At 36.6% G+C, this 11,459-nt stretch overlaps 1 protein-coding gene across 19 annotated transcripts in view; it reads right to left on the minus strand.

Annotated features, from left to right (window-relative positions):
- Window positions 1-326: 326 nt before the first annotated feature.
- CAPRIN2 (caprin family member 2) overlaps window positions 327-11,459 on the minus strand; it is a 60,812-nt gene continuing 49,679 nt past the window's right edge. For 6 of the 19 annotated variants that reach the window (XM_045288423.1, XM_045288424.1, XM_045288425.1 and 3 more), the window contains 6 exons: window positions 10,018-10,186; window positions 5,722-5,907; window positions 5,278-5,346; window positions 4,919-5,019; window positions 3,020-3,083; window positions 327-1,284 (listed from right to left, as the gene is read on the minus strand). In XM_045288423.1, coding sequence (XP_045144358.1) covers window positions 719-1,284; window positions 3,020-3,083; window positions 4,919-5,019; window positions 5,278-5,346; window positions 5,722-5,907; window positions 10,018-10,186 — 1,155 coding nt within the window. In that variant the 3' untranslated portion in view covers window positions 327-718. The remainder of the gene's footprint in view (window positions 1,285-3,019; window positions 3,084-4,918; window positions 5,020-5,277; window positions 5,347-5,721; window positions 5,908-10,017; window positions 10,187-11,459) is intronic. The other 13 variants (XM_045288428.1, XM_045288436.1, XM_045288431.1 and 10 more) reach the window with 7 other exon arrangements.

Consider the following 11,459-nt stretch of genomic DNA (forward strand, 5'->3'; position numbering starts at 1 on the left):
GAAGGTCAGTGAAGAAGAGGATGAACCTCAACCAGATGGGTTGCCACGGTGACTGCAACAATGAGTTCACACATTGTATGTTATTAAACAGGCAGTCAACACTCACAGAAAGCTGACTAAAAGATGACAAATGCCCTTTTGCAAAATAGCAGAATATCTTAAAGAAAAATGTGTGACTGACCCATGAAAAATGGAGCAAATCATTCAATGAATTACATGTGTAGTAATAGAAAGAACTGTCACATATGAAAGCTTAATAATGAACAAGTGTCCACTCAAGTGATTAAAAAAGGAGTTATCAGTGATAAATACTAAAACAACAAATATGTATTTCTAAATGTTTAATCAAATAGGAACACTGAAGGTGCATATAATTTTATTATTATTATTGAGGCACAACAAGGCATTGTAACTTGCCTGAACTTGCGGCAAGCAGTTTAGTAAGTTGAACATTAATACAGTAAAGGAATTAAGTGCAAACATTATACATTCACAGCTTTACTAGTGAGGCTCTATCAAGATTTATAAGGTGCCAGATTAGTGCTGTCATTCAACCTGAATTTTTTACTCTCAAGGAGGGAAGAAAAGTAATGACCTCCTCCATCCTCTACGAATGAAGACATTTTCCTAAGCCAATCAGTCACAAGGGAAAGAATTATTTTCCCTTTAAGCTAACAATGAGAACACCTTCCTTTTATTGCCAATTCTATACTGACTTTCAATCTTGATAAAGAAGATAGCCTGAAAATGTGGAGTATTTCCAACTGCTTCCATAAATTGCTCCCCTGTGCAAACGTAACCATATCTGGTCTCCCTGGAAGAGCTGCAGAATTGCATGATTACTAGCGGTTTCATGGTCAGGAGCACCATCATTGGCATAGGCAGATACCAAGACCTCTTCATTCTTCATGAGGTTGACATACAGCGGCACATTCACTGCCAACTTTAGCATGTGAAAAATGAAAACGTATGTGCCATTCACTGGGCAATTAAATCTACCAAGTTGAAGATCAAAAGTCTCTCCCAAGTTGTTCAGAAGAAGATCAAACACAATAGGTTGGTCTAAAGTTCCAGGAGCCAGATTAGAGGTTCTGGCTGCTGAGAAGGCAACGCGCATCTGCTGAGGCAGCGGATAGAAGTGTACTGGCAGTACGGTGGCTGTAGAGTTGGTGACTGGCACATTCATAGGAGTCATGCTACGTGAGTCTCCATGCTCAGAGTCAACACTGTTAAAGGTTTCGCAGTCTCTCTCTGGGCTGCTCACCTGAGAAGAATCATTCCACCCTGTTGTTTGATTAGTAACAGTGAATTTCTCATAATGAAGTAGCTTTGAACACAGTATTTAACATTAGTTGGCTATAGAGACACAGATAATAATCCATTTTATAGTAATTTCCAAACAACAAAGCAGTATAGTATGATGAGTTAATGTTTTTTCTAGATTTTTCTGGCAGTATCCTTTTATATCACTATTCTAAGGCCAGAGGGGACCTAGTCTAATAGTTGGATTTTTTTTCCTTTTTAGAAAACCCTCACAAAGTTGGAATAACTTACCACAAGGTAAGTTTAGCAAAGTCTACATCCCAGATATGAGTATACCCTTGACTCCTTTCTCTCTTTCAGTCATAATTCTCACCCAGATCTTAATTCCTCAGAAACCACTCTTCTAAAAGGATCTAATGTAAAAGGAATCAAGAAAACTGAGACATGAAAAAACTAATTGTTGGAACTACTAAACACTGGTCATTCAGAGAAGTTTTGTTATGGTACTGATCACAATGGTGAGTACTGGGACTTTATTTCCAAGGTCATGAAGCATAATGAAATGTTTTAAGCGACACACAAAAACACTTCTCATAAATAAGGCAAGATGAATATTGGCTACTTTCTCAAAAAAGAAATTCTGTTTTCTTGTGGCAAAATTAGTGAAACCTTGGCAACTGTCAATTTTCTGTTCCATTGGATCTTTTAATAGTCCCTTCACATTTTAAAAGGTGTTCTAATTATCTTGTTGTTTCAAGTCACTGTGTTTACATCAATCATGTAGCAACACTAGATTAGCTAGACTTGTTTGTTGTTGTTTTTAAAAAAAGATTTTCTATCCAGTCAATTCCAATTCATAGTAAAATCATAGGTCAGGGTTGAACTGCCCCAGCATTTCCAAGGCTGCAATTTGTATGGAAGCTGACTGCGACATGTCTCCCAAGGAGCAGCTTGCAGATTAGAAATACTGACCTTTAGGTTAGAAGCAAGCCCTTCACCGCTGCACCATGAGTGCTCCAGAGTATACAGAATTATCCCCCACCCCACTCCTTTTTTAAAATTACTACCCTGAAACATAACATGAAGCTATTTGAAGTCAGCACTCAAACAACTCACTACTACCTCAGAGTCAATTCTGACTCATAATGATGAGGTAGTGTAGGGTAGAACTGCCTCTGTGGGTTTCCAAGACTGTTAACTCTCTACAGGAGACGGGAGTAGAAAGCCTCATCCTTTTCCTGCGGAAAGGCTAGTGGTTTTGAAATGCGGACCTTGTGGTTAGCCGCACAGTGAAGATACAGGTAAAATCCAGCTTCTGTCCATTTAATGTCAACTCATGGCGACATCGTGTATTTCAGAGTAGAATCGTGCACGTGAGTTTTCAATGGCTGATTTCTCCACAGTTATTTACCCAGACCTTTCTTCCAGGGTACATGCTGGTGGGCTCAGATTTTCAACATGTAAATTAATAGCTGAAAACCTTAGCTGCCTGCACCACACAGGGACTCTGAACATATATAGCTACAAAGGTCAGAATACGCTTTGGGGTCAAGCTAATGTTTAAAATCACTCAATTAACACTTGGTTGCCACAGCCATTCTGGTGGGCTAAGATCTTCCTCAGTACTTCAGTACTACATTTAAGCAGACGAACCTTAACAAGACAAATGCTAAAAGCACTGTACTTTGAGAAGAACATGACGGAGGATATGGAAAGCTTATTTGGATACATAACCAACTTAGTTAATTACACTTACCTCTTGAGTTTCCTCGAGGACCACTAGATGGCGTTCCTTGCTTATAACACTGCAGGAAACTTTCCTGAGGGAATGTGAACACAAAGCATTTACCTTGGCATCAAAACAGTGCTTTCTGTGGCTAATACAGTACTCTAATGAGTTACTGCTCGGGCTTGTCAGAAGTTGTAAGATTAAAGTGCTCTTAAGTGCTTCATTTGGCCTTCTCTAGCAACCTAAGAGACTCGGGTATTTATGAATCCCAAGCAAAGCAAATAAAGCAAGGCTAGCAGCAGCAAAATAAGCTTCACCTATTTATCTATCTAGTCCATTAAATGCACAAGTATTTCCAAAAACAAAGCCTTCAGAGACACCATGAGTGAGGGAAATGCAGAAATATGGCATGGTCCTCTGTCCATCATCTCAATATAAAAGGAGATAATAAAGCAAAAGAGACTTTTTCATTCTTGCTCTATTTATAGATTATTCTGTGAAGATTTATAAACTGCGGGGTTTTTGGAGAAAGAAAGGGAGAAGGATGAGTAAGAACCTTGTATAAATTTATTGCCTAGAAATGTGGTCTAGTGTATTAAAAACAAATGTTCAAGAGAGAATATTTCAAATTGACGCTCAAGTATAGAGGGGGCCAGAGTCTGCACCAGTTATGAGAATAATGAAAACTGTAACTTAAAATACACACAATACCAATTTTAAACAGGACAAGTGGGTACACAATAAAATTCAGTCTCCTACCACAGACTCTCAAACCCTTTTCATAATAAGCAGCATTATTACCAATTTCTTATGTTTCCTCAGGAGGAAATTTAAAGCAGCACGAAATAAAAATACTAAAATATCATTGTTAAGAATAAACAGCTCCATGCATGAATAAATAGTTGAATTGGCAAATGTTAAATTTTCACCCCAATCAAACTTGGTGGGGGAGGGAAAAAATAAAACATTCTGTTATTGTCTATTTTAATCCACAGCTGTCACACACATTATCTGGGAATGTAACAACAGCTAGTATTTGCATGCTTCATGTACACATGGCAATGCGTTATGTGTACTAGGTCATTTAATACTGAAAATATCAATCAAGGTAATTCTCACGAAACTTCTAACAGATGAGGAACTTGAGTGCAGAAATTTCAAGTAATATCTTCAAGGTTACATGGTTAAAGTAGTAGTGAAACTAGAGGTCAAATCTAACTCCTGATTCTAAGACATTTAAGTATGCCAAGTACTTATACAAAGGGGACTTTTGGAAGTTCCTGAAAAAAATTCCATTATCTTTTAATTTCATCTTTTCCACAAACCGTTTGAAGCCCCCTTGTATGTTACCAACAGAACTCAGTTTGGTACACCATGTACATACTTAAAGACTTGTTAAATTTCAAAATAGGAAATGCTGACTTGGTGTAATATACATTTATATATGACCAGTAACAGGAAGCTTCCAAAACTTGTTAAATTGACTTGTTAAGACTTTTACCGATTCTGGTATCATATGCTAAGCTATTCAAATCAGAATAAATGAAGAAGTTAGACTTATAAGGACTTTCCTATATTTGATATATAGGCAATAAATTATCTTGAAGGAAACAGAGTAGTAAAGTTAAAAATCCAAGTTCTAACCATAGAAGAACCTTCTTGGAAGACATTTACTTGCTAAATGACCTTAGACAAAGTATCTAACCTCTGAACCTAGTTTTTCTTAGGGGTTTTCAAAGTGAAATAATGCAAATAATATCATTAATAAAGCCCTTATCACTTTCTAAGTTCCATACAACAGTCTGCTATCATATGCCTTCCTAGGGTTTCTGAAAAAGATTCCAACTCAACTCTCCATAGGACGTTCACAAATCATGTTAATCAACAGCTTAGTGATCACAGTACCACTAAGACAACTACTCTTACCCTTTGGGAATAGGATGTTCCAGAATAGTCGCTCGTTTGGAATTGCAGCTGGCTATAATTTCCATTGGCAATCAAAGGATGTCCACTAAAGGTATCAAAACCTAATAAACAATTCAAATAAAATCATAAGGAAAGTGATAATGAAACTTTTAAATAGTCTAATTTGATACCCAGCTTTAAAAGTTCAATTGATCTAAACTATATTGTAGTCCTTAGGTTTATACTTTAGTTATGCAAACTTCTACAGTAAAACATACCGCTTACAGCACTTTTTGAATTGGCCAGTTTCTGAAATTCACTATTGCCGGAACATAGATGGGAGTTGGAAAGGGATGGTGGTAGGGCAATTTAGTACTTACTTAAAGCTCTATCTGGAGTATTTTCGCTCATGTCAAGCATAACTAGAATGCTTGAGACAGTATCTAAAACTTAAAAGAATATCACTATCACATTCTTAAGTTCCTATCATTAGTATAGTCTAACAGACAGGTAAAAATAGGCATTGCCTAAGTATGATATATTCTGAGCAGAGGTAGCCAATTAACAAAAAGAATTAAAGAGAAATCATTCAAATATGAAAAACAGACTCTATCCCTGGAAAAACAAGATGGTCAGCTCTTCTACTTCAATAAATCACAGGTTCTGCTTTCACATATAATGTTCCAAGCAAAATGGGAATTATAAATGGCACTGACATCATAAATAGCAATGACAAAGGGGACAAGGGAAAGTAAAAACGTTTTGAGTGAAATAACTATAAAATCAAAATAATTTAGAATCATTAAACCATATTCAGTGCATACCTTTATAACCACCAGTGGACTGGTAAGAGTTGATTAGTAATCTCCCACCACGAGCACATCCTCTAACAGATCCCTGGTTACTGACAAATGCCTGAGTGGGTCTGGGAAATACATTCGTCTGTGCTGGGTAAAAGGGAAGGCTACCATTGCTTACTTGAATAGTCTCATCAGGTTGATAACTTGCTGCTTAAGGAAAGAGTTGTAGAGTACAAGAGTTAAACAGTAATAAAAACTCAATACTCTTAGTATGTAAAATTCACTGTACCTGAAATCTTTAACACAATTTTCTCCAAAAAAATATATATATATATGTAAAATAATAATGAGTGAAAGAAAAAGAATTCTAATTAACATTGTAAACTGGAATCGTACACCAAAACATTTTTTATGCAAATCACCCATCTTGTCTTTCCACAGTACAGATGTGAAGAGAATCAAGTCACTTTGTGCCCAGGCCCAGAAAATGACATTTACAACCTCTTCATCCACATCAATGGTCATATAAGCAGCAGTCAAGAAAGCATTTGGCATTGGCCAAATCTGCTGTACAAAACCTGTTTAAAGTGTGGAAGAACAGATGCTGCTTTGAGGACTAAAGTGCACCTGGCACAAGCTACTTACGGTGTTTTCAATTGCCTCATAGTCTTGTGAAAGTTGAACAGTGAATTAGGAAGGATGCAGACAAATTGGTCCATTTGAATTACAGTGATGGCAACTAATACTCAAAGTACCATGGACTACTAGAACAACAAATGAAACAAACCCCCCTTGGAAGGAGTATAGCCAGAATACTCGATGGCCAATACTTCATCTCACATACTTTGGATATATTATCGAGAGAAACCAGGCCCTGGGAAAGAACGTCATGCTTGGCAAGTACAGGATAGATGAAAGATGTAATGACACAGTGGCTGCAACAATAGGCTGTGTGTTAGCACAGCTACAATTGTGCGGATGGTGCCGCACAGAACCGAGTTTGGTTCTGTTGCATATTCGGTATCTATGAGTCAGAGCCAACTGCGAAGCACCTAACAACTCATCTTTTGATTAACCACGTTCCTGGAATACTCAATTCTTTCACTCAAACTTAAGTTTCTGAAAACTCAACATTACTGCTGTTCCATGCCAACAAGTCAGTGCTGACTGCTAGTAAACCTATGCACTACAGAATGAGGCAGTGCCCAATCCTGCATCAACCACAGACTCATTGCTCTGCTCTGAGCCCACTGTTTCGTCCACTGTCAATCATCTCACTGAAATCTCACCATCCTCAATTTGAAAGAGAAATCTAGCTTTACTTGTTTCAAGGCAGACTTATTCATTCTTCCTTCAGTGTATGTATACCAAATATTCTTCCCCAACATTTAATTCAATTGCTTCATTCTTCACTCTTGCTTATTCAATGCTCTGCTCTTATTAGCATTTGAAGTGACTGAAAACACCATGGCATGGGTCAGGTGCACCTTAGTCCTCAAGGTGAAATATTTGCCTTTTAACATTTCAATTCAACTTGTCTTTTGCATATTTATCCTGTGCAATACATCACTCGATTGCTTGATAACCGCTTCCACTGTATTATGTATTTAAGTAAAATGATATCCTTGATAACTTCAATCTTTCTCCTTTTATCATATTGTCTATTTGGTGCAATTGTGAATTTTTTTTTTTTTAATGTTGAGCTGTAATCCATACTGTAGGTTGTAGTTTTTGAACTTCATCAGCAATGCTTCAAGTCCTCTTTCAGAAAGTAAGGTGTATTATCTGCATATCACAGGTTGTTAATGAGTATTCCTCATGCAATCTTGGTGCTCATTCTTTATATAGTCCAGCTTCCAAATAATTTGTTCAGTATGATGAAAGGATACAATCCTCACACACCCTTCCAGCATTTAAACCATAAATATTTCCGTGTTGTTCTCTAACGACTATCTCTTGGTCTGTATACAGGTTCCACAGGAGCACCATGATGTGTTCTGGAATTTCCATCCTGCACGTTATCCACAGTTTATTATGATCCACACAATCAAATGCCTTTGCATAGTCAATTAAAAAAGTAAACTACAATCTCACAATTCGGGCTTTGATACTATTCCCTCCTTCGGTTTTGGATTATATACATTACAATCCTTGTGCTATGGATGTTGGTGTGCTTCTTTCATGTGCTTTGCAGAAGGCTATCAATGACAGTGGAAGCCCAAGATACCTATATACTCGAGCATAAGCCGACCCAAATATCAGCTGAAGCACCTAATTTTACCACAAAAACTGCATTAAAAATGTGCTGAAAAACTCGACTTATACACGAGTGTATGCAGTGCATCTGTGAGATCTACATAGGAAATAAGCCTCCAGTGATTTCCCTCTAACCATAATTGAAGAATGGGAATAAACTACTTACCAAACAAAGTATTACAGAGATGACTTATTAGAGATCAAAAGGATAAACCTGACTTGGGAATAGTTACAACCTTGTCACTTGATCCCTCCTCTCTCTGATAGTTTGGACCTGATGTAGTACTCAGTATTTTCTGTGGTTATTTTTCATATAGGGCTTTATCTCTGACCTATTTTGTCATTGTGGGTACCTTCCTTGAATCTTTGTTATGTGTTTTTCTGTTTTTTGGAAAACCCAGGAATGATGAACCTATAGAGACAAGTAGAATAAAGGTTGCTGGGTGGAGGTTGGGTAAAGAGGAGCGGATATCAAGGAGTTCAAAAAGAAAAAATGTTTTGAAACTGGTAGCAATTGTACAATACTGTTTCATGTGATTGAACTATGGAATGGTATGGTATCTGTATTAGCTCCACAAAAAATGGTTTTGAAAAAACAAACAAGTAAACATCTTTCTGATATTCTCTGCTTTCAGCCAAGATCCATCTCAATGATATCCTTTGTTCCACATCCTCTTATGAATCTAGCTTGAATTTTTGGAAGTGCCCGGTTGATATACTGTTTGATGTAACCATTTTTGAATCATCTTCAGCAAAACTTTATTTGTGTGTGATAGTTATGATAGTATTCACTAATTTCTGCATTCTACTGGATTATTTTTCTTTTGAAATGGGCACAAATAAGGATCTCTTCCAATCTCTGTGAGCACTTCCAAGGTTGCATCATTAAAGCATCTCATTTGGTATTCTGTCAATTCCTGGGCCCAATTTTTGGCCAATGCCTTCAGTGCAGCTTGGACATCTTCCTTCAATACCACTAGTTCTTGGTCATATGCCACCTCCTGAAATGGCTTTATATCACACATCAACCAATTATTTTTGGTATAGTGACTCTGTATGTTCATTCCATCTTTTGATACTTTCTCTATTATTCAATATTTTGCCTTTAAATCCTTCACTATAACAACTTGAAGTTTGCATTTTTTTTTCTGTAGTTCTTTCAGTTTGAAATAGACCAAGTGAAAAAAGAAATAGACCCTAGTGGATTCATCCCTTTTGGTTTTCAAACTCCAAGTGTTATTACATTCATGACAATAATTTAATCTTCTCTAGCAGCCCTTTGAAATCTTCTGTTCAGCTTTTTAACCTCATTGTTCATTCTATTTGCTTTAGCTCCTCAACATTCAAGAACAAAATTCAGAGTCTCTTCTGACATCCACTATGCTATTTTCTTTTTTTCTTGTCTTTTTAATGACCTTTTGCTTTTCTTCAGGCATACTATCCCTCATGTCATCTAACAATGCAATAGGGCTTTGAAATGCCAACACTGAAAATCTCCAACAGTGCGTCTGAAGAAAATGTACCACCACAACCACTACCTTTGGTAATCTATTGGTAAAAAATACAAGCCAACTTTAAGGTTAAATTAACCATCAGATTTCTACCTCTACAGGACTTCTAACTAACCTGTAAAATAAACATTAAGAGCCCTGAGAAATATACTCTTTGGAACAATCAACTAAGAGACAAAGGGATAACAAACACCCAAAAGCAAAGATGAGAAGGCAAGGAAGGGCAGGAAAACTTCACAAATGGAAACCAGGAATCCATGGTGGAAATGAGGAAAGAATGGACACATTGCAGTGACAGCAACCACTGTCATGGAGCAATGTGTTTAAGAATTATTGAATTGAAAATGAATTTGCTATGTAATATTCACCTAATGCACAATGAAGTGTTCAAATATATTAATACAGACAACTAAATAAGGAAAAGGCATGAAGAAACACAGAATGACACAATGAAAACTAAGGAAAGAACTTCTAAAGTGTCACGATATACTTCCTTTTTCCCTTCGATAAGCTGTCAACTATGGCTTCAAAATGTCATATGCAAAAACCTTACCGGTCTCTTGAGAAAGGAGAGTCTGTTCTATGTGTAGGGCTGGCAGCTGGCCCTGAGGTGGTGTTTGTGTGCTTGATGTAGTAAAACTCTGATTGTAGTCTGGTGAGTAAGAGGGTTCTTTGACTTCTTGTTCTTTCGGCGGAGGCAGAGGTACATTGATATTAAAGACCTTAAAAGACAAAGATAAGCTGAGTCACGCATGAAGTTTCATAGAAAATGATGACAGGTGACATCTAGGTAAATTCTACAGCATCCAAAGACTTCTACTTGATTCCTGAAAGAATGCAAGCCCTAGGGCAAAGTTCACCTTCCTGCTCCCATGCTGTCATAATAACCCTTAATACGAATGAAAGTGATAGAGGGGAAGAGGACTCTTATTCAAAACTAGAGGTGAACAACATCATTTACTGTTCACTGTCCTGACCATATATAAAAAAGCTTTTACTACTCCCTACTCTCCTATCTTGCTCCAGTTTTCCACACAATGCATACCACTTATTTACACACTCACACTCACATGGAAGCCTCAAAAAAATTGTAAAAATTGCATTCTCTCAATTCTACTTTTCCATGAATTTCATGAAGCCCCCTAATATTCATATATATATATATATATATATATATTTAAATCTATCTCTATATGTACTTTATTTGTCTCTGTAGAAAATCTAAACTGATAAATATAAAATCTTGTCTTTTTAAAAAAACTTGTCTTCAAGAAAGGAAAAAAATTTGTCTTTTTAAAATTTCTGTATTCTTATTGCAGCATATCTCCTGGCTTCCTAACTGCCTGTTGAGTGAATGATTAAGAATCAACTTGAATGCTCCTAGATTTTTTGATTGTGTAAAACTTCTCTTTTTTAGCAGGCACTTTCTGGGAAAGAGATACACAATTTTTTGAGCCCTCTACACAGAGGGCACCTTAAAAAAAAAAAAAAAAGAATCAACTTGAATAGGTTAGGACTCAAACAGAGAAAACAGATTGGTATGAGCAAAATAGTCATTATGACAAGAATGTACAAACAGTAGGCTGTGGGCAAGGTGCAGACACAAGTCTGTCAAGTGATACCCCAGGTTTTAAAAGCTATTAAGTGTCAGGTGAAGGAGTTTCTATTTCATTCTGTAATAGACAACTGTTAATTTTAGCTATAGATAGGTCATTATTACCTCACTAAATTCTGTTTTTTAAGAGAATAAACATACACATCTAATTGTGGTATAACCTTAAAAAATGTTTTGAAAAACAATCTGTAGAGGAATTAAGTAATTGAAAACACCAAACAAACCTAAGTAATTCTACATGACCCCTTGTGAGAACAAAAAGAAATGAAGTAAAAGTTTCACAATGGTTTTAAAACAACAGTCTAGCGTCTTCCTGATGCTAGGAAACACCATAGCATTGTGGTATTGGTAACGGTTAGTCTATTAGGCTATGTTTTTTC

The sequence above is a fragment of the Echinops telfairi genome, unplaced genomic scaffold (genome assembly GCF_000313985.2).
Source record: "Echinops telfairi isolate 266 unplaced genomic scaffold, ASM31398v2 ScPeMD7_21;HRSCAF=78, whole genome shotgun sequence".
NCBI classification, from domain to species: domain Eukaryota; kingdom Metazoa; phylum Chordata; class Mammalia; order Afrosoricida; family Tenrecidae; genus Echinops; species Echinops telfairi.